Source organism: Vipera berus, assembly GCF_964194415.1.
Source record: "Vipera berus genome assembly, chromosome: 1".
NCBI lineage: Eukaryota > Metazoa > Chordata > Lepidosauria > Squamata > Viperidae > Vipera > Vipera berus.
In genome coordinates, this window is record NC_138202.1 from 64,813,678 (window position 1) to 64,838,246 (window position 24,569).

Below are 24,569 nucleotides of genomic sequence, written 5' to 3' on the forward strand. Positions count from 1 at the left end.
AGTCTAATGAAGAGAAGGGTGAGGGGTGACATGATAGCAGTGTTCCAATATCTCAGGGGCTGCCACAAAGAAGAGGGAGTCAAGCTATTCTCCAAATCACCCAAAGGCAGGACAAGAAGCAATGGATGGAAACTAGTCAAGGAGAGAAGCAACCTAGAACTAAGGAGAAACTTCCTGACAGTTAAAACAATTAACCAGTGGGACAACCTGCCTCCAGAAGCTGTGAATGCTTCAACACTGGAAGTTTTTAAGAAGAGATTGAACAGTCTTTTGTCTGAAATGGTATAGGGTTTCCTGCCTGAGTAGGGGGTTGGACTAGATGATCTCCAAGGTCCCTTCCAACTTTACTATTATGATTATGATTACTTATCAGTCAACAACAATTTGTGCTTCTTTTTATATTTATATATATATATATATATATATATTTATTAAATTTTTAGAGGTTTATCATGACCTGTTGCCATACACTTAACATTTTTCTACTGCATTTATACATTACAAAGTAACATTTCCAGATTGCTTTAGTTCTTACCAGCCAATTCTCTACCAGAAAAACAAAAAACTATAGCATATCCCAGCTGGATACCATGATCAATGGTATGAAAGATCTGTTCTACGGAAGTCATACATTCAAGTAATACTGTAGCACAGTGCTGTGTTCAAAATGTTTCATATACATTTGGGGCACTTCCACATGGGATGTTAGCACTAAATCTATATTATTGTGACTCATCCTGTCTTGTTTAGCAGCTGAACAGATTTGCAATGAAATCCAGATTTTTGAAGTGGGCAGGGTGATGAGTAGTGGCATTGACAGAAAACCATAATAGGCCAACACAGACATGGTGACTCCATCTTGAGTATGCTGTAATTACATACTTGCATCCTGATCTCTGACACAATTAAGTGTGCCATTTACATGATAATATCAATACACATACTTCATCATTTGTGTTGAAGATGCCCATGGCAAGTAAGACATTATATGATTATGGATCACCATAAACATTTGTTCTTATAACTGGTCTTTTTTCCATTTGGTGGGAACTCTTACTTCACTTTCTGCAGATTGTCTTCAGTTGACACTGCATTTTGTTATATATTGCATCAAATAATCTGTTTTTGTAACCAATACTTTGAAACCATCTTATTACAATTAAACCACACAGTAGATCAGGGGTGTCAAACTGCCGGCCTGCAGGCCGGTTTCATCATACCGAAGCTGCACCTACCCCATTGCCGGCAATGCAAAAAGAGTCACGATACGTCGCAACACGTCATGTGATGTGGCAAGTTTGACACCCATGCAGTAGATCAAGTAGATTTGTTGAGCTCAGGTGAAAATAAGTGTGGCTAATCAAAAGGAGGAGCAAAAACATCTGAGCTATTTCTGTGACATGTGGGGAAATTATCACAGGAGTTAAACATCAATAAGTTTTATTCCTGTTATTTTATAGTTGGTGATTTGCTTAAGGCACGTTAATAGACCCACAACTGAGAGGGCATTGGAAAGAGGAAATAGCCTAGACCAGGGGTCAACAACCTCAAACAGTGAAAGAGCCACTCGGAACCAGTTCCCTCACAAAAGGAAAAACTGGGAGCCGCAAAAAATATGTGCGCATGCACGTACATGCGCACATGCGCAGAACAGGGTTTAACTGAAGAGTAGAGCCAAGGCGAGATATGCACCTACCCTGCATATTTGAATTGATTGGTTGAACTTTTTTAGTCCCACTTTTTTTTGGGGACTGCACATGGCAGAGGACTGGGAGCCGCAGAAGATGGCCGAAAGAGCCGCATGCGGCTCCGGAGCCGCGGGTTACAGACCTGTGGCCTAGACCTTTAGATATTAATGCAATATGTAGATATATTTCCATTTTCAGATACGTATTGTTAAAATGCTGTCCAAGTTAATTATTTTCTCTTCGTCTAGGATACCTACTTGGTGGTCATGTATTACGTTTATTTCATGGCCATGATGAATGCTTGACCATCGCATCTACAGAACAGAATGATACACCACATAAGTGAGTTGCACTGTAGATTATGCATTGTTTCCATCTTTAATTTCAGCTGTAAACCCAAATAGTCTTCATTCAAAAACAATGAACAAACACATGGCACATATCAGATTAACTTTTGTTGCCATTCTTCTGTCTTGTAAACAAGACTTTCCTACAATTGTATGTAGACAGTATAATTCAAGTTAGATGCAATAGAACAACTGGCATCTCTTTCTCTGATCTGTCTGTCTATCTATCTATCTATCTATCTATCTATCTATCTATCTATCTATCTATCTATCTATCTATCTATCTATCTATCAATCTATCTATCTATCTATCTATCTATCTATCTATCTATCTATCTATCTATCTATCTATCTATCTCCTACAAGAAACATGAATTAGTATCACATGGTCCACTTAAATATATGAAAAATGTCTCCCATTCTAAACTTATTTACTCAGCAGTACATTCAATAGCAGTGTTTTTCCTAAGTAAGAACCTTCAAGTATCCTTGAAATAACAGAACTGTTTACTGTCAAAAGATGAGAATACTTGGCATTGGAGATTAGCACTATTGGTCCTGTATCAATAGTCACATCACATGCCAAGTGCCCTCTGGCTACGCTGCATCTTGTCCTTGTTGCTTGTTCAACTGTCCGTAAAGATATGAACATAATAGCAGTGAGGCAAAACAGCTGCATCTTGCCCTTTTTTCTGGGAGAAATAAAGCAAATACTGTAAAGCACTGGATGGAAGCAAAGGGAAAGTTAGTAAAGGGCATTGTCTGACAGACATAAAAAAAAGTATTTATCGTTGCAAACTAAGGTTGTCTCATTTGAGATAAGTGGTATTTGCCAGCTTGTAGCTATTGCATTTCAAAATGTACCTAGCAGAATTATATATAATATAGTGTTCCACAAAGTTTGTAAAGGACATTCAGCCAAAAGTTCAGATTTTGAAGCTAAAGGACAATTTACCCACTGCATGCAGATAAATAAATGAAGATGTATTTAAATTTGATAGAATGGATGAAATATGCTTAGGTAGGATCAAAGGTTCTCACTGACTCTTGCTAACTTTGCCATGAAAACTCCTCAGAAGATGGTTGGTTTCCTTATTGGGATACCCGTCTGGTTCATTTGACCATGGCAAGATTTCTGTTGTTGAGCATAACCGAAAACATACTGGACCAGTTCTTAGTGATATAGCTCAACTTTGATCTCAAACAAAACTTGTTGTGTTTGGTGAAGAGTTTTATACTATATGATTATATGCTTTATGTGGCTTCTGGACAGGATTGGCCTGGGGCTATTTCTCAGGATCCATGGGGATAAAATGGAAATGTGATTATTGACTCCTGAGGTAGAAGAGGTGATGGGATGGATTCATTGTCATTAGGGATGATCATTATGCATAACGTATAGGATTTTATTTACCAATTATGTTATTATTGTTGTCAGTGTTATTATTTGCTGTTTTAATCATAGTTACTACTGTAGAAGAAAGAATTATAGGCTTCTCAGAGTCTGGTCAACTAGAGTGGCATAGAGTCTAAATAAACAAATAAAACCCTTAATAAAATGGAAATCTTTTTATAAATGTGCATTGTTTCAGTATTTTTCACCCATTTTTTCCAGTGTTGCATTAAAAACACATGTCAAATTGTAAAAGATTACAAAGGCAATTTTTCAGGGGGAAAAAGTGGCAAGATAGTGGGATAATATGACTAGTCTTAATTCTGAAACAACCACGTTACTCCTAAATATCTGATCATTAAAATCTGGGAACTCCTAATGAAAATATCAGTAAATTCAAATGCTTTATTTATAAGAAGAACTTGAGGTTTATGTGATTCAGGTCCTACTGCTCTCCTAATTTCTTGAATAGGCATATAAAAGATCCAGTTTATTATTTAATAGATTTATTAATGATTGGATCATTTTACAGTTCTTCAGTTTATATAGTGAAATCTAATTCCGACCTTTACTGAAAAAATTGTCAGTTATTACAGAAAAGGCTGCAGTCTCCAAATGCTGCATATAGTCCAGTCACAGATTATAATTCTGCATACATTTTATAATGCTAAATCTCCTATGCAGTGCATCTCAGCATGCCTAATCTATTTCTAGGCGGGTTTTTTATGAAACTGGGGGAGCTGGAGTCCGTGCAAGATCACTATGGAGAGTGGAACCTCTTCGAATAAGGTACTGTGATTTTATGTCATATTCATTGTTTTATATTATGCTTTTTATATAATAGAATTTACAGTATTTTGGTCTGGGAAATCCAGCAGGCTTTCTCGATAGGCAGAAATCAGAAAGAGGAATTTACTACATCCTGTTTTTGTTGTGTAGTATGTCTTTTTAGACTTAAATTTTCTCCTTTTCAATCCCCTACCTTTTTCTCACCAAGCTTTCTTGCTGATACTCCTTTCCAACACTGGGGTATCCAATATTAGGAAAATCATCCTGAGTGGCCAGAATGGCAGACAGAAATGGGTTTATTTGTTTGTTACAACTGTATCCTTCCTTAAAATCTGACCTGTGTTGGTTGTGTGCGTGTATTATATCTTATGAGATACTATGTCAGGGTCTTAGGATTAAAGCCTTAGAGATAATTACTGAATTTAGTATGATAATGATGAGCCTGAAAGTGACTATCAGTTTGCATCTCAATTTCTGAAGGAAGAGAAAAATGGAGGGCACTAAACATGGTAAGAAAGAAGCTTAGAAAATCCCAAACACCTAAGAAAATAATGAATATGATTCTGAGTTAATTTGTAATACTGTTATGAGACTTTGTTGAATCTATTAAAAGGTGGCCTTAAGAAAGATTTTGAGTTGAAATAAATTGAGATCTAACCAAATGAAACATAAAATAAACAAATGAACTTTTTTTTTTTACTTAGTGGGAGAATTAAGCCTGCACTTAGTGCATAAAGATGAATACCTCCTAAAAATACTTAGAATGGCCCATGTAAACCATAAACTAAATATTCTTTAAACAATTTTTAAGCTGGAGTGGAAGTCATATCCGCTGGGGACAACCATTTCGCCTTCGACATATTACAACAGGACAGTTTTTAGCATTGACAGAAGACCTAGGTCTTGTCTTATTAGACAGAGAAAAAGCTGACACAAAATCAACTTCCTTTTGTTTTAGAGCATCTAAGGTAAGTAATATTTTTACATTAATAAATATGGAAAGAATATGAATGTTCCACCTAAACCAGGGGTCTTCAAACTTGGCCCTTTTATGACTTGTGGACTTCAACTCCCAGAATTCCTCAGCCAACATACCTGGCTGAGGAATTCTGGGAGTTGACATCCACAAGTCATAAAAGGGCCAAGTTTGAAGACCCATGACCTAAACTTTATCACATAGCAGAAATAAATAAATGTCAACAAACCTCACTGAAGAAAATATTATGTTGGGAGAACATAAAACTTCTGAAATAGAAATAATAGGCACTGAGGAAGTTTCAGGAGGCACATCACTGATATTTCTGTTTGCTCTCTAAATTGACCTATCACATCTTAAAGATTATTATGATTGAATTTCACCTATTTTTTTGCACACCAACATTTTTGTCAGGGTGCAAAAAACAGGTGAAATTCAATCATAATAAATAGTGGTCATTTTTATGCTACCTTCCTGTTGGAACTCAATTCTAGGTGACCACTGCTTGTTTTATTTATTTATTTGTTTTAACACGATCAAGAAACAAGAGTAATTCTATGAAATTAGAAAAAGATGGGAAGAGATTACAAGTTGCACTATAGCAACACTTGGTGAACTCAAAAAACTCCTTGAAATGTTTGTTGTGACATAAGGATATTGTTATTGAACACATGGGTAGCATTCATGCTAACTATAAGCTTTACCCTGTTCTGCTTTCTTTTGCCTTGTCCCTCAAAGTAAATGCTGAATATATTATACTATAGGAAATAAGATACTGCTGCAATGGTAAATTGTAGCTCCATCTGACCAATTCAATGAGTGTAAACATTGTGATAAAGTGCCAATTTGGTACAATGGTTAAAGGTACTAGGCTAGAGATTTGTTCACCATTACTTTTAGTCCTGCACTAGACATGATGATGACTGAGTGATTGTGAGCCAGTCATTCTCTATCAACCCAAAAAAGAAACCAATGGTAAGCTGATTCAAAATGTTGCCAAGAAAACTTATCAAGGCAGTCACTAGGAATCAAGACATACTCTATGATTAAATGAAAATAAATGATATTGACTTACATTTAGAAGAATATACTATACTAAAGCTTACTTCTCTACATAATTTTTCTGGAATAAAATAATAATATCTATGAGAAATAATTGTCAGGGTATTTTTCTTGCTTACTATTCAACATAAAAGCAGCAGCCAGCAGCATTAAAGATGTAACAGAAATTTTCATTTCTCTGTTTTTTAATTTAATATATTGATAGCTTTCCTCAGCTTTCTAACATCTCTTTTTAAAGGAATTTTTTGTACTTTCAAATATGCTTAATAAAACTCATCAGTGAAGAACTGATTGTACTATTTATTAAGTGATAGAAGCATACACCATGTACCGAGAACATGAAAAAATATTAATTTTGTATTTATGAGATTGACAAAGTTGATTACAATGTGTACATTCAATTTGCAAAACATTGTTTTTTGAAAAGGAACCTATTTTTCCTTATTGTTAATATTCTCCGAAGCTGAATACCTAGGATTCATTAGTTGAACAGTGTCTGCTTCTGGATAGAACGGACAGACTTGCACTCTTTATTTCATATAGCAATGAGAACTGAGAACTGAGAATTGACATAATTTCTGTCTGCTATTGACAGGATAACGGCTTCTCTAAGGAGTAGATTGAAATTCCATTTTATCTTATGACAGAATTATCTGTATGGAGGATGGAGGATCCTGAGCCTATATTTAAGATCTGGAGAAGGATGGGAAAGTGATAATTCCCTTCAGCTTTCCTTGCTTACTCCAGGGATAGATTTGAATGCAACTGAGAAATTGATGTTCCAAAGGGACAGATATAGGTAGTTGTCAACTTACAATAGTCCATTTAGTGACTGATCAAAGTTACAACGGTACTGAAATAAATTGACTTATGACCATTTTTCACTCTTATGACCATTGCAGAATCCCAAGGTCACATAATCAAAATTCGGATGCTTGGCAACTGAGTCATATTTATGACTGTTGCAGTGTCCCAGGGTCATGTGATCACATTTTGTGACCTTCAGACAAGGAAAGTCAATGGGGAAGCCAGATTCACTTAACAGCCATGTTATAACTTAACAATTGCAGTGATTCACTTGTTAACTGTGTCAAGAAAAGTCATAAAATAGGGCAAAATTCACTTAACAACTGTCTCACTTAACAACATAAATTTTGTGCTTGATTGTGGTCTTAAGTCAACGACTACCTGTACTCTCTTCCGTGACCTCCATAGAGAGGAAGGGTTGTTGCTGTTGAATTCTAGAGTGGTTTATCACATAGTTCCAACCACCTAGGTACACACACACAAAAATAATCAAACACTGATATAAAAGTTGTTCATGGAGAAAAAAGTATATATCTTCTTTTCTTCATTTACATTTGTAACTCTGGGCAACTAACGATTGAAGTTAATAAAAACACAATCATATTCCAAATGTTAAGAAACACAACCTAGAGAATATGATAGAAAATTTCTCTGACCAATAAAACACATGTCTTAATGTGCAAAAATTATACAGTATATCAACTTAAATGAGATCTTAGCATATGATAAAACATTGATCTATGTATTTTTGCGGGGGGGGGCTATACAGAACTATGGTGCTGCCACAAAAAAGGTCCTTTTTCTGATATGCACCATTCTTATCAATTACAAATAATTTGCTAATTTTCTTCTTTTCCATCCCTCTTGCCTAAAGGAAAAACTGGATTCTGCTCACAAACGTGATATAGAGGGCATGGGATTTCCTGAAATAAAGTATGGAGATTCTGTTTGCTTTGTGCAGCATGTAGCTAGCACTTTGTGGCTGACTTACAAAGCACAGGATGCTAAAACATCACGTTTAGGACCACTGAAAAGAAAGGTAAACAGAAAATGTGTTATTTTTATTCTGTAGCTTACAATTGTGAATAACTTGCACACGTAGATGTGCAGAAGCTCATACAGCCAGAAAATATTGCACAGTGTTTAATTGTCTGAACTGTTGCCTAGAAAGATACAGAGTGAATAGTTTTTGGGCATGAGACTTTTGAGAGCTGCTCACTTGGGCTCAATTTGTGTTTGTGTGTACAAATAGGCAAGCAGCACCATCTGTTCTAGCTATTATGGATATTAATTAGTTTGCCCCATTGGTCCTTTTTATTGAGACGTATAAGCTCAAGGAATTACATCAGTCTCCTTAAGACCTAAGGTGCTTCTGCTTTTTTCAGTACTGGAGTTTTCTTTCCAAATTGTGCATCCAGGTCTCCTGTATTCTTTTTAGTAGTCCGAGGCATATTATATTTTGATATTAGATACAAGAAAGCATTCTGATTTCTATAAAGCAGAGGGATTAAGTCTATCATTTCATCTCTAACATATTTGGGCTGGACTGAGATACACTATCTCATTCTCTTTATCAAGAATAAAAATGTAGGGAACAAGCTGCATGCCTTTACATGACATGCCTGACTTAGCAGAACACTTCATGTTTCGTTAAACCATTACACTTTCTTTCTTATTTATATATTTATTTATCATGTTTATACGTACGGCCATCCATCTCACAGAAGTGACTTCCCCTCAATTTAAATCAGGGAAATGTGATTTTAGTGATGTCTTCTAAGTAGAATAGGACACACCAGAGGCATCCTGGTTTGCAATCCTGATTTGTAAAGATTGCTCAAACCACAATTTGTTCATCTGCACATCTCAACAAACTGTAGCCTGACAAATTAGAACACACAAAGGGTGGAGGATGGCAGGCTATATACATTCGCTTTATTCCTACATACTGTAGCTACCATGACCATATGTCTTTTATTTCAGATTCAGTTTTTCAAAAACTCATTTTTGCCCTTCATTTTGGTCATTTCACTTAATCATACAAATGGTTCCACTTAATGGACAGCCCATTTTCATGTAAAAAATATATGGAAATTTATTGTCTTTTTAAAACAAATTTACACACACTGTTTGATTTTAACTATTTATATTATTTCTGTAAAGTTTTTCTTGGTTTTGCTCATGAATTTTCTTTTATAAAGTAATATTTCTTTCGTAAAGTAAAGTTATAGACATTAACCGGCGTCAACTTCCCTCCGCCCTGTGCTTTCCCACAGAGAGGGCCTCCTCAGGGTGCCACCGGTCAGAGAATATCGTCTGGTGGCCCCCAGAGGGAGGGCCTTCTCTGTGGGCACCCCGGACTTATGGAATTGGTTGCCGGTTGAGCTCCAGACGGCGCCCGACCTTCGCTCCTTCCGACGCGATCTGAAGACCTATCTATTTGAACAAGCCGGCCTGGCCTGATGGGGGATGTGTTGGGGTTTTTTATTGTGGTTTTTTACATTATTATTTATTGTTTTAGCTCGGGCTTTGTATTTAATTCTCTTTTTAACTTTTGTACCTTGTATTTTATATGTGCCCTGTTCACCGCCCTGAGTCCTTCGGGAGAAGGGCGGTATACAAATATAATAAACTATAACTATAAACCTTTTTTGTTCCTAACCACTTTTAGATTTGCTCCTTTTTCAGGTTTGTCCTTTGTTTTTTCCAAGATAACATGTCAACCGTATACATACACTATTCCAAACCTCAGCTCCTGCCATTTTTTTCAGCTACATCTTATGGCATATTACGTAAAATCCAACTGGGACATATTATCTGAAATTAAAAAAGAGCATCCAGAAATTAAAATTGCCATTTCCTCCTAACCTCACATACTATCATTAGTAAGCTGCACAGCAACACTTGAGAACATAAATGAAAACGTACAAGTAGCCCTAGACTTATGGTCACAACTGAGCCTCAAATTTCTATTGCTAAGAAAAACAGTTATTAAGTGAATTGTGACCCATTTTATGATACATTTTATGATCACATGAATCTGAGACAGTGCAACCATCATAAATATATGCCAGTTGCCAAGTGCCTGAATTCTGAACACTTGATCACGGGGATGCTGCACTGTTCCTAAATGGGAAAGCTAGTCATAATTCACATTTTTCAGTGCCATTTTAACTTCAAACCGTCACTAAACAAATGGTTGTATTTTAAAATATTATTTTGACCATTTATTTTAGGTTATATTACACCAAGAAGGACACACCGATGATGGACTGTCTGTGCAAAGGTGTCAACATGAAGAATCCCAGGCTGCTAGAATTATTCTCAATACCACAAAATTATTCAGTCAATTTATAAGGTATAATTTCTTAAAGTATCATTCTGACAATAATTAGAATTTATAACATTTATAGTTGAATTGTACCAAAATCCAACTGTTTTCGTACCAAAATTTGGAAATGCATTCTGCTTATATTGGACTATAATTTATTATTGTTGAAGATTTATTTTTAATCAGTTAAAATAAAATTTGCCAAAATTTTGCAGCACAGTTCTTTAACAATAAGCCATTTTGATACATGAATATGCCTCCATTGATAGAAACCATTGACATCCAAAACCTAATCCTGATATTAACAGCTTTTTCAAATGTCTTTAAAATATTCACTGCATTAGCGGTCCCCAACCATTTTGGCTGCATAGATCGATGGCGGCGGGAGGATGGTTTTGTGCATGCAACGTAACCCTGCACATGTGCAAATAAAGCTTCGTGAGCTTACCCACTACTTGCGTGGCCCAGGGGTTGGGGACTCCTGAACTACATCTTAGAAAATCACATTTACTAGTTGACAAGACTCTTCAGCAGTTCAGTCTACAGAAAACCTACAAAGATATTTTAGCAGGATGATTTCACTGACCATTGTTTGTTCCAACATTTACCATAGGTGTCCTCCAGCTGTGTGGGGACCCATCATCCCCGAATTGCGATCAACATGGCTATATATTACCCCAAGGAAGCAGGTTGGGAAATGCTGCTCTAGCCTAGCCTCTCTAACCTCTTCCTTCTCCATTCTTACCATACTCTCAGACTTTAGAATGTAATTACTAGTGACAAAAAATTTTTTCCCCTCCCTTCAAAATATGCATTGGTTGTGTTATATTGATTCTGCCACACAGACTGGGGCCTTTTGACATTTCTTCTTGCATAAGCTGTAATAACAGGTTTGTGTGAATGAAAGTTGCTTTAAAAAGTCTGTTTGAGTGATATTCCTTCTTTCCATCATACTGAACAAATAGTGGTATTTCACAACACTCTATATTGTGAAGTTAGCAATTCCTTCTCAATGACTTTTATCATATAGACATGCAGAGGATACTCTCAGGACATGGGTTGCCCAGTTTGCCCTTCTATATGTAATTCAATTAGCTTTTTAAATTCTGCACCTACGGATCACGTGATACAAAATATTCAGTGTGTAAGACAAACTATATAATAGTAATAATTGTATACCGATTATTCTTTTGATTCTAGTAATGTATTCTTTTTGTAACTATTTGCTTTGTCTTTTGATTCACAGTGGAAACAACAGTGTTACAACTCCCATCACTCTTCCCATTGAAGAAGTAGTTCAGACTCTCCAGGATTTAATTACATATTTTCTACCTCCAGAAGAAGAGCTAGAACATGAGGATAAACAAAACAAACTTCGTTCCCTTAAAAACAGACAAAATCTATTCAAAGAGGAGGTAGAAAAGGCTATGTTTACAGTGGTTTCATTTAATCAGGTGTTGGGGTTGATAGTCAAGTGTATGTATGATTCACCTTTCAAAGATGCTTTAAATAACCATTATTATTATTATTATTATTATTATTATTATTATTATTATTATTATTATTATTATTATTATTATTATTATTATAACTCAAAGTCTTAGAATCTTGCTTATTTTAACCCTTTTAAAGGTGAGATCCAAACTGGACCTTGGGAAGATGTTACAATTGTGGAATTGGAAGGGGTCACAAGAGGTTAAGAAACACTGGTCTAGTCCATAACAGAATACAATTATGCTTCAGGATTTCCTGAAAACATCAGATTGTTTGCTCTATAGAATGCTAGTTTCTTTTTTTTCTGAGCTGTCATAGACAATTGACAGCTTAGATCAGAGGTCCCCAACCTTTTGGGCACCAGGGACTGGTTCCGTGGAGAGAGGTTTTTCTGAGGACCGGAGGGTTCATGGTTTTATGTGCTGCTGCATCCCATGGATGGGGCTTTGCTTGTTTGTGCAGACCGGTTGCTGGCATGCCACAGCCCAGTACTGGTCCATGGACCGGGGGTTGGGGACCCCTGGCTTAGATGAATATGTTTACTAAGGGCTGCCAAATGAGATAGAATTTTGGATGTTCTGTTTAAAAGCTACTGTAGAGTTTCCTGACTGAGGATTAAATCTTCCCCTTTGTAATTCACAGAAATAACTAGCGATTTTAAAAGTGATTTTAACAATTTGGGGAAAAAATGATGCTCTGGGTGGGTGTTTGTCATTTTTGCTGGGAGTTGGGTGGCATAATAAATTTAATAAATTATTATAATAATTATATAATTAATTATCTTTTCACACAACCCACATTTTATTGCTGTTGCTATTTTATTATTATTAATAGTAGTAGTAATATACATTAGAGCATATTTCTACTGTTTGTAGTATTCAATAAACAAAATTATTATATAAAATTTAATGTTTAAAAGACATTAAAAATAAAGCATGATAATATGAGACAGAAGAAAATAATAAACACATAAATTTAGAGCAACAATTTAGAGCAACAAAAGTAGCAAGAGCAATAAGATCATTCCAAAGAATATAGGTAAAGATATTTTAAATGAAGTATTCCAAAGTCAACTGGAAGAAAATAGTCTATCATCTATGTGAGAATCAACGAGAAAATATTTCTGAAGGTGAAGATTTTGGAGGTGTGGAGCCATGAAAGAAAAGACTTTGTCCCTGGTGGAGTAATTTCTGATAAAACAAAGAGCAGAGCTTCAGATGTGATCATAATCCTTGAGCAGGAACATTTAATACAGATAAATGGATTGCAAAGCATTTGCAAAGGGTTTGGAAGTCAATACCAGCCCCCTAATTGGACTTGCAGTTGAAAAGGCAACCAGTGTAATCAGTGCAAAATAGAAGTAATGTGATTAGACAGTCTAGTTGCTACAGATGTTCTTATTACTGCATACATTCTAGCAATAGTTGATTCCAAACTGAGTTTCAGAATAGGTGTGTGCAGCATTACAATTGCTAATGGAGGCAGCAGGATGATTTTCTATTGGGGAAATGGCTCTGGGGAAAAATGAAGGCTTTCCTCTCTCTAATGTTATGACCCTAGTCCATATAAGAACTTTATGACTGTTTTAAGCAAGATGATATTTACAATGGCTTCCTTTGTATCTTTGAAATCCTTCGTCTCCCACATTTACAGCTAATTATTTTCCTTCTGGGAAGAAAATGTATTATGCCCAGTATTTTATAGTTCAGTATTGTATTTGAACTGCTTGTTTAAACGTTTAAAATGTAAATGAATATATACTTGAAGATATAAACAGTGTTTATAATTATATTTTTACAGGGGATGCTGGCATTGGTTCTGAACTGCATTGATCGATTAAATGTATACTATAGTACTGCTCATTTTACAGGGGTTGGTAGAGAAGAAAATGGTGCAGCGTGGAAAGAAATTCTAAATCTTCTTTATAAATTATTAGGTGGGTTATACAGTATAAATATTTGGTATATGTTGAAGCAAGTCATGCAGAGTTCAATGAGATTTTGGAAGAAATTTTGAATTAAATCTAAATCAGAGGAACTGATAATTTCCCCCATTAATGAATAGCACATTAAAACCAACACTAAAACTAAATCAACATGTTATTAGATGACACATTGCAATTTATATCATGGCTAAGTGTATAAAGTAATTTTAATAATGTACTTTAAAATTTAAAAATGTGGTTTTCAATAGAAGAGAATATTTGTAGTTCAGAGTTGAACTGAAATGTGGGATCCTTGGTGCTCTCTGAGCTTGGTTGCTTTCTTGCAGATATTTCATTAACAAACTGGGTAATGTCATCAGTGCTAAACGTTGTTTCCTTTTATGATTTAGAAATGTATGTGTGTAAAACAAAAAAAAACACAGGAGGAACAGAATTTGAAGACAAATTTGAAAAATACAAGGCCACATTCTTTTATGCCCTTCATATTCTTATTTTTCTTCACTGTTATTGTCATTCTCTTTCTGAAGTTTGCTAATAATTAACAAATATATTAAAAGTGGGCTACTCTCACTGTTTTTATCTCTCCCTGTTGAAAATTGCTGAATTTTTCATTGTCATCTACTTTAACAATGCAGAAGCTGCTGAATAATAATTTTTCTTCTAGAGACCCTTCCAGTTAGTAGGTAGATCTAAGAACTGTGAACCTTTTCTTCAGCTATATGAAATCTTCATCTGTGGAAATTTATGAATGTTAGAGACAGTTTTGAAAACAAACTCTTTTATTTGTAGATTTGATAGTGCTTTTGTAAAAAAATCAGTTGACTAATAAACTCCTACAGAAATAAGCAATGGCTCTGATGTACAAATATATAGAAAAATAAGTTCTTGATTAGATCAAAATATTTCAAATAATGTACATGTATTGGAATTCTTTATTCATTGATTACAGAATTAAAAGTTTTAGTGTGTTTTACATTTATAATTAGCAGTAATTGGAAGTCACTGAGCTTTCAATGACTTTTACGAATAATTTTGTATGATTAAATCCAGAACAATGTAACAATGAATTTAGAGCTGGAGATGACTGGTTAATGGTATCAAATGTTTCTCCAATGTCAGAAATATTTAATGCTTATTGGAAGGGTAATCAATTATGCCCAGTGAAGGTGACAATAAACTATATTCCTTTTATATCTAGAATATGCAAAAAGGCATATAATAGATATATCCTAAATATCAACATGTAGCTGATGGAGGCAGATTTTACATTTTGGCTTTATTCTAAAATATCTGTATCTATACTTTACTGATCATCCCAACTCTATCTTTCAGCTGCTCTCATTTGTGGTAACAGAAATAATTGTGCCCAGTTTTCCAATAATCTTGATTGGTTGATTAGTAAATTGGACAGACTAGAATCTTCTTCAGGTGAGATATACCTGTCTACTTTTCCATAACCTAAAAAATAAAGGCTATTAACTCTAATTATGGATTTTCATACAAGACTCCCCCATACTATCCCTCCAATTTTCAAGCAACAGTTATCCAACACATTAGTTCCTGGAATGATATAATGCATTGAGGTATTTACAGTGCAATGCTATTTAGATTTTATCACAACTTTTCAAATAAAAGCTGTTACTGCTTGGTATAAGAGATTTATACATTTCTTGAATATGTTATTGATCAATTGAGAAAAATATTGCTGCAATTTAGATTCAGACACAAACTGGACAGAAACTCTTAAGAATGAATGAAATTCTACTGCTAGATTTAGCTTTAGGGCTGAGGGATTTATGTTTCCAAAGATAGCATCCCTTTCGGTTCAGTTGTTCCTTAATTTGTTATCTGCCCTCAGATAAAAATACCATAAAAGAAAAATCCACATCTAAGCTATTTTGTTTTCTTGAAGCCGGCTGCCTAATTCAGGCATCTTCAATCTTTAAATTTTAAGCATTTTTAAAGGCCTTAAAGAAAGATTTCTTTTATTCTTTCCTTTACATTTTTTCCAATGTTTGAATTATATGTTATAGATTCTACCCCTGAAACTCAAAATAATCTCTTTGTCCCTGGCATTCAAACAGGTATTTTAGAAGTGTTGCACTGTATCTTGATTGAAAGCCCAGAAGCTTTAAATTTGATAGATGAAGGTCATATAAAATCCATCATCTCCCTGCTGGATAAGCACGGACGCAACCATAAGGTATGCTTTAGAAGTGCAAGATGCATCTTTAATATGCAACATATTCTATCAATAAAACAAAAATTGTTAATAATACCTGTAAATTATATTAAAATAGAAATAAGCATTGTTATAAAAACCTGCTCTTTTGCCATAAAACCAATGTTTATAGAGAATTTTCTTTCTTTGTTTAGGCTACTATTAGCTTCTCAGGAGAATTTTTTTCTGACTGTGGATATATAAGTAACAAATTGGTATATACAGTCCAGACAAAGTTATATAGATGTTATATTATGTTGTGCTCTTATTTTATGAGGTTTTACATGACTCGCACCTCATTCCATCCCATGAGGAGGAGAATTTGTCTATTTTTACAGCCTGTGTGATGTTTTTATATGTTGACTGCTAGAAGGCAGTACAAGATTGTTTTGACCTGTTTGGAGGTGAACAGGTATGCCTAGATATGTACCTGAGAAGATCCTTTAGGTCCTCTGGAATGCGTAAAATTCCTATAGAAAAAAAAATCCACTTGCCAGGAAGTCACCAAGGATATTGAAAACATTTCACATCTCTTTCAAATTTTAGATAACTACAGCATTGATTATCTTGGATACCATTAGCATCTATGCCAATAAGCTAAAAAGGAGAACGATTTGTGAATTTCAAACATCTCATATAAAAATAATTTTTAAAAAGGTTTTGTGTCTCTACTGGCCATATATATAGAATTTCATATTATTGGACATGGACAGCATAATCCTGTGTATTCTACTCAGTCCCAATGAAGTCAATAGGACTTGGTCCCTAAGTAAGGGAATATGGAATATGGAAACTGCCTGAGTGATGGAACAGAATCTGTTGAAATGCAGTGGAGACATATGCTTATATTTAAAATAAGAAAAATATTGTACAGGGTTATTTGTTTAGGGAATAAATTGAAGCAACAGCTTTAAGGCTCAGCTCTGTTATTTCTTTTGGCATTTAATAGGATCTTGTCTATTGTGCTGTTTCAGATAAGCTGTACTCAAACATTTGGGTAAACAAGTGACAGCCAAAACTTTCCTTAGTATTTCTTTTTTTCTGCTTTTTTCTTAAGCAGAAACTGCTCATCAAGCATTTCAGTGAATGCTTGTGAAAGGGCTTGTGAGCAGGACATATTCTTATCCTTTCACCAGTTTAAGCCCTGCATATTCAAGCCACATCTATTCATTGGACAAGTTGCCTACTGGATGCCTTTCCATCCTTCCTTTGTCCATTTTACTTTCCATCCATTTTACATTTTTGACTGAACTGTTTATTATTTACTGATCACTTAAATATTTGGGGGGGGAATCCTTCAGCTTTCACCTCTATTCCACCTCTCACTCTATGTCTCCTTACTTTAAAAATCCTGAAGTTGTTCTCTCTTAACTACAAACTTGTCTTACTTGTCATAAACTGTTTGATTCCATTCAATCAGGATGTTGATCTGGTCCTGTCACTGAGACAGTTCTCTGTGAATTGTTGAATAATTTACAGTATCTATTGACTGTGCCTCTGCTCTTAGGTTATCAACTATGTTCAATATTCTTAACCATGACTGAAAATAAACAGAGAAAAGACTAAAGTGATAGTCAAAAACCTTATAGATAAACAAAAAAAACCCAACTGTCAGAAAAAACAGACCTACAGGTAGTCAAGAAAGTTAAATACTTGGGAATATATTTAACAGCTAGGGTGCAACAATAAAAGAAGATAATTATGTAAAACTATTAAAACAAATAAAACTAGACTTGGAAAGATGGAAAAATCTACAAGTATCAATATTAGGAAGAATAGTGACGGTGAAAATGAACATTTTACCAAACTACTTTTTTATTCCAAAGAATACCTATAAAAATAGAGATTTTTTTTATGAGTTAAATGCACCGATTTTGAAATTTATCCGGCAAGGGGAAAAAAGCCAGAATCAGACTGAAAATGTTACACCTATGCAACTCGTATGGCACGCCTTTCTATGGTATGGAAAGAACAAAATCCATAAATACTTTCAAAATCACTATGTAAAAAATGCTTTGCTTCTAACATGGGAAAAGATAAAAACGAAAATTTATATGAAAATACCAGGATGGATCTTGACAATGGAACTGTTTGTGCACCCAAATTTAATTAACTATGAGAAACCTGTGACTTACAGAGACATTTTGAATACTGAAAGGAAACTACAAACTAAATAAGAACTGTAAGAATAAGGCCTTGAGCTAACGTGTCAGCACCTGCAAATGCACATGAGATATGAGAAAGATGCCAAAACATATTTTTTATAAAGACCAGACAGTGTTTGGCCAGATATTATTGTCATCAGATGAAAAACTGATTAAGAAACTATGTAATGTTTTGTTAAACTTAAAGATGGAAGATATACAAGTCAAAGAAACAATGATAATATGGGCAAAAAAACTTTGGGCACAATGTAAAGTTAGAAAAATGGCAAAATTTGTGAGAAAGAAACTATAAAATAACAAGGGCAGCTACCTATAAAGAAAATTTATATAAAATGTTTTATAAATGGCATTTATCACCTGCAAGGTTAGCAAAAATGTTTAAAAACATGTCTAGCAATTGTTGGAAATGTAGGCAAAAGCCAGGCATGTACTTTGATGGACATGCCCTAAAACAAAAAAAAAATTGGTTAGAAAACATGTAGATTTTAAGCCGGAACTATTTCTTTTAGGTATAACTACAGAAAACTATCATAAAGTATGTTTAATACTACATGTACTAACAGCAGTGAGAATTACATTTGCACAACACCGGAAAAATGAAGAAACACCAGCTGAAGAAGACATAATTAAGAAAATTTTGGACTCTATGGAAATGGACATGCTTACCTTGAAAATGAATGGGAAAGACAATACAGAATACTTTCAAACATGGGACACTTTTTACAAATGGCTAGAAAAACAGAGTAGGAAGTAGGAATGGAAGATGTATTATTATTAAGTTAAATATGTGGACCCAAGCACTAAAGATTTTGTAATAAAAATTTAATAATTTTTTTTAAAAAAATATTCTTAACCATCAAATACCTTTGTCCTGATTATGATGCATTTTCTCCTAGTTTTTGTCTTTTTTATCCCCTTCTTTATCTATTTCCTTTAATAACTCTTGTTATTGTAAGTTTCCCTTTACAATTGGTATTGCCCAAGGTTTACTCCTGGGTCACATTCCCCTTACTTTTTATACCAGGGGTGTCAAATTCAATCATGTCACATGATGCATCATGACTTTTCATGATGTTTTTGCCTTTGCAGAGCTGGGGTGAGTGTGGCCTGTGTATGATGCATCTGGCCTGCAGGCCGCCAGTTTGACACTCACGCTTTATACCCTTCTTTAGAGTGACTTATTACTATAGTTGGTTTTCAATATCACATCTACACTGATCATACCCAAATGTATTGATATTCTTCCAAGTTTGATTTAGTGACATAGAATTTCAGCAGGTTTTTTTTTTATCAAATTTCATCTTGGATGATTGCCCATTATCTTAAGCTCAGACAAAACAGAGCTTTTAGTGTTTTGCAAAAAACCAAATTCCATCTGTCTCCAGGGCTATGAGATTTGCCTCCATATCAGTTGCTAGGAATTTGTGCAGGTAGGTGGATAATAAATTGTCCCGCAGTCATTCATTGTGGCTATTGCAAAGATCTGCCATTTTCATCTGTATAACATTTGATGTATTTTCCAATTCTTGACACCTGATGCAGCAAAGCTTCTCATTCATGCTCTGATTGTGTCATGTCTAGATTACTGCATCATCTTGGTGGAAAGCTTCCCCACCTACTGTTGTTTCATTGACCTGGGTTCAAAGTATTGTAGTCTGGATTTTTGTAATCTCTTTTTTCTCTCATGTGTCTATGTACCACAGAGTGTATATAGGGCCTACTTAATTTTGGCCTTTGGGGCACTGATCCCTACTTCATTGTTGAGAATGTACATCCCCACAAAATGCATTATTTAGTAGGCTTGGTATTTTGCCTATGTTCACTACTCTGACAATAAATTTAAGGTTGAGAGTCTTTCAAGAACTCGCCTCACAGCTTTAGAAATAGCTCCATACTCTGTGATTTATGGAGGATTTTCTAGTTTTAATGTTGCCTTAAAACCTTTTTGTTTGATGTGGAGGAAAAGAGATGTTTCTCTGATACAGGGTCAGAGGTATTTAGACTAGCATTGATAACAGGCTTCTCTGAATTTCATGATCAAGTAAATTAAGTTAATTTTATACTTAATAAATTATACTTTTATACTTGTTTGGAATTCTGTTCTTTAGAGATAACTACCAAAGTCTGTAGTATGTCAGTTTTGCAATTTTTATATTTTCATTAATTAATATTTCTTTATTTTTACTCCATTCTATAATAAGAATAAGATTAAGAATAAAAGTATAGATATGCCTATCCCAGGTCCTTGGAAAGCACTCGATAGGTAGATGAAAATGCCAATCCCAGTCTGAATATCTGGCTGACTATGCAATCAACCATAATAATAGTATTAGATTTTTAGCTAGATATCTTTAGAAGTGAAATTAAGACTCCTGGATGAAGACCAGGAAAAAATCCCTTCCATGTTGAAAGCAATACATGAAATTATTCTTTCAGCTTGTGACAAAATAAGACCCAACATAAAAGAACAAGTTGCCATCTTAGATATACAAACTCAAATTTTGACTAAAACCAAAGAACTAACAACACAGAAGATAAAAGAAGAAGTGGAACAATCAAATACTAAGACAGAGGATTCAATTGACCAACAAATACAGTTAATGGAAAATCCAGAAATCCATTTTCCACTGAAAATGAAAAAAAGACTGTCTATATAAATCAGAAGAAATTTGAGGGGAAAGAAGCACGGATTGAAAGGAAGATAAACATATCAGGATAATCATGGGGAACTGGAATTATAGGGAAACAATCTAATGAATACAAATGGGCTAGCCCTTCCAAGAAAAATGGCAACTAAATGGTCTCTCTTATTTCAGATAATATATATAATGATAGAGAGAGATCTATTTGATGATTTAAAAGCACTGACATGGAAGGCTAGTTGGCAAAGGTAGAAAGCCAGAATAAGGCTGAAGAAAATTGGGGGTTTGATTTATTAGAGGGGATTTCCTATTAATAATTAGAGGATTAAAGGGAAAAGTTGAGATAAGGGGAATTTTGGTCATTAAATTTAAAATATTTGGAAATTAGTTGAAAATAAGGATTCTATTTGTTTAATATTTAAAAATTAGACCCAAAAGAAAAAAATATATATGAATATGTTTGGTTTATTGATTAACCCAGACAATATATATATAATGGTTTTGATTTATTAAAGGGGATACTGTATTATTAATTAGATGATTTAATATGGTGGGAAATAGATAGCTTTTAGGAAATAGAACAAGACTATACTCAAATAGACAAGATGTGTATTTTCAACATTAGATTCTGTTATGAATTGAGATAAGGGAAACTTTGGTTAGCTAAAGCCTGGAAATTATAAATATCAAATGTTAAATTTGAATATTGATTGGAAAATTAAAAATTGAAAAAAATATCAATAACAGGTCATTGATTGTCTATAAAGATTGAATGTAAAAGTAATTAAGATATGTATAAGCTAAAAATTTATTGATAAATGTAACAATGATGTTTTTACTTAGTTGATATAATAAGAACTGAATTAGCTTAACTATGAGATAGTAGATATTAAGGGAAAAAGAGGGGAAATATTTGATGTTGTAACTTGAGACTTGTACTAAAGATTTTTGTATGTTATTGAACTATTGATTAACCCAGCCACCATGTTGCTTTTTAAATGCCTAAATGTAAAATTAGAAAATTAATAAAATATTATTTTAAAAAAGAGTAATTGAAACTAGCATTTTATTATGCTCTATGTAGTTCTAAGACCCACTTCTATGAATGTTTTCTAGGTTCTTGATGTCCTGTGCTCTCTTTGTCTCTGTAATGGAGTAGCAGTGCGTGCTAACCAGAACTTAATATGTGACAATATTCTTCCTCGAAGAGATCTGCTCTTGCAAACACGGCTGGTGAATGATGTGACAAGGTATCATTATATATCAATCATGTTTATTAAAATATTTCATCTCTGTAACAGGGAATGAGCAGAAAAATCAGGCAAATATTCTGATAGTCTGTGTGAGGATACACAGTAGTTCTCTGTCTGTTATAGGTTTTGTTGGATCTGTGATTTTGTCAATGATTTTACATGCCTTTATTTATGCATTGCATCACATTCACTCTTTGACTTCTCAGTAAATTTGAGTTATAGGAGAGAAAGCCTTGAACACAGAACAGCTGAATATCCTAGAAGGAAAGTGTTTTACTCATGAATGATTTAGAAGGATAATGACTTTACCCTTATATAATAGATGGTTTGAAAACAGTTTTGATGACTAGTTTACTATTGACATATTAACTATGGTTAGCATGATATCGAGGTATTCAGACATATTTTATTTATTTATTTATTTATCAAATTTAGGTACTGCCTATCTCACTTTCAGAATTACTCTGGGAAGTTTATAACTAAAGCAATACATTATATAAATAAAATGGGAGCTAACTAAAAAAAAGGACAACCAAAGATAGAATAAGTTAAAAGGCAGAGGGAACACCTTCCAGACACTAATCATTTCCAGGGTGGAATGCCACTCTTCAAGCTCCAAGTGAGTTGGCAGAGCCAAATTTTGAAAGGCAAGGAAAGTGGGGCTTCACCCTGGGGGAGAATATTCCATAGGGTGGGGGCAAGGGTAGAGAAAACTCGCTTCCTGAACCCTGAAATTATTTACTGCAGTGCGTTTTATATGCCCTTTGTTCTCTTCTTTTTTAGTATAAGGCCAAACATATTTCTTGGAATTGCTGAGGGCTCAGCACAGTATAAGAAATGGTACTTTGAACTAATCATTGATCAAGTGGAACCATTTTTGACAGCAGAACCGACACATTTGCGGGTTGGATGGGCCTCAGCATCAGGCTATGCTCCTTATCCTGGAGGTGGGGAAGGATGGGGAGGAAACGGTGTTGGTGATGACCTGTACTCCTATGGTTTTGATGGACTTCATCTCTGGTCTGGTAAGAACTGGTTTAAAATGTGAACGGCCACAAATATTATGAACGTTTGCAAAATAGAATTGTTTTCATTTTCTTTTTAAGGATTTTTTTTTTTGCTTCCTTGAAAGAATATTTTCTCTCTCTTAATATTCACAGTTCAAAATTGAGTATCTATAAAGCTGAATAACACTTGACAGGAATAAAGAGGTGCAAAAAAAAATACTTCATCTATATTTGTTTTGTGTCCCTTACTCTTTTGTTTGGCTTTATGTGGGAGCCAAAATGTCTATTTTGCTTGGTTTTGTTTAGGAGCTATGCTTAGAATCCAGTGAATAACAATCCTGCACAGTCCCAGTTTCAATTCTTGAGGATTGTACACCAAAAATTCTTGTTTTGTTAAATCAAAGAAAAAATTAAAAATTCATACTATTGACAACTGAATAATGTAAAGATGAAAAAGGGGATTTTTTGCAGGTTGCATTCGATGCTGCTTGTCTAATTCAAAAATAATTCTATCTATAACTAAAAAGAATGACATGCAAATTTGCATTTAACTATAACAGACATCATCCTCCCACAACCATATGATTTCTGTTTTTTTTAAATATTGCATTTATGTGTGCCAAGAATGGCACTATATAATTAGGAGTATCCAATTTAAAAGATAATAGCATCACGATCTGTTAAAAAATACTTTGTTGTCTGTAAATTGGAAAATATTCTCAGGCATTTCTAATTTTTTTAACTTTTTACTCTTTCAAAAATGATTTATTTAATGTGAAAAAAAAGATTTTAAATGTGATGGAAATTTCACAGTTCTTTTCCACCATTTCTTAAATCATTTTTTCCCTACGATTCCCTGCTTATTAGGTCGAATACCCAGGGCTGTTGCATCCGTGAATCAGCATTTATTAGCATCTGATGATGTGGTCAGCTGTTGCTTGGATTTAGGGGTCCCCAGCATTTCTTTCCGTATTAATGGACAACCTGTGCAAGGAATGTTTGAAAACTTTAATACTGATGGCCTTTTTTCCCCTGTGGTGAGCTTCTCAGCTGGCGTCAAGTAAGGAAGATTCTACTTTCATATCAACAATCACAAACTGTTGCATTGAATGTTGTTTAGTACGGTTAATGTACCCTACTCTGAGGTAGTTTGCAGTTGTCAATCATTATCAGAAAATCCAGATTTAAAAAAAAATCAGAATCATGGAGAATGAAAGCTAACAAGGAGATTTTTAACACCTCCTATTTTTGGTTTGGATTCTCCCAAATCTTATACTAAATGAATTCATTATGAAACATTGGGCTTTTCCATGATCTATGTGAAATCAATCACCCCCTCTTATATATATCCCTGGAGAACAGCTTGAACATACCGTATATACTTGAGTATAAGCCGACTCGAGTATAAGCCGAGACCCCCAATTTCACCCCCAAAAACTGGGAAAAGTT

General features: G+C 34.3%; 1 protein-coding gene across 1 annotated transcript in view; it reads left to right on the forward strand.

Moving 5' to 3' along the window:
* The window catches only part of RYR3 (ryanodine receptor 3), a gene marked incomplete at both ends in the record, with an annotated part of 301,173 nt that overhangs the window by 108,562 nt on the left and 168,042 nt on the right, over nt 1-24,569 (forward strand). Inside the window, 12 exon segments of the mRNA XM_081324758.1 lie at nt 1,937-2,030; nt 4,143-4,217; nt 5,029-5,185; nt 7,937-8,101; nt 10,299-10,420; nt 11,640-11,808; nt 13,688-13,823; nt 15,165-15,260; nt 15,917-16,035; nt 21,977-22,110; nt 22,897-23,138; nt 23,988-24,180. Of these exon segments, the coding sequence (XP_081180884.1) occupies nt 1,937-2,030; nt 4,143-4,217; nt 5,029-5,185; nt 7,937-8,101; nt 10,299-10,420; nt 11,640-11,808; nt 13,688-13,823; nt 15,165-15,260; nt 15,917-16,035; nt 21,977-22,110; nt 22,897-23,138; nt 23,988-24,180 (1,702 nt within the window).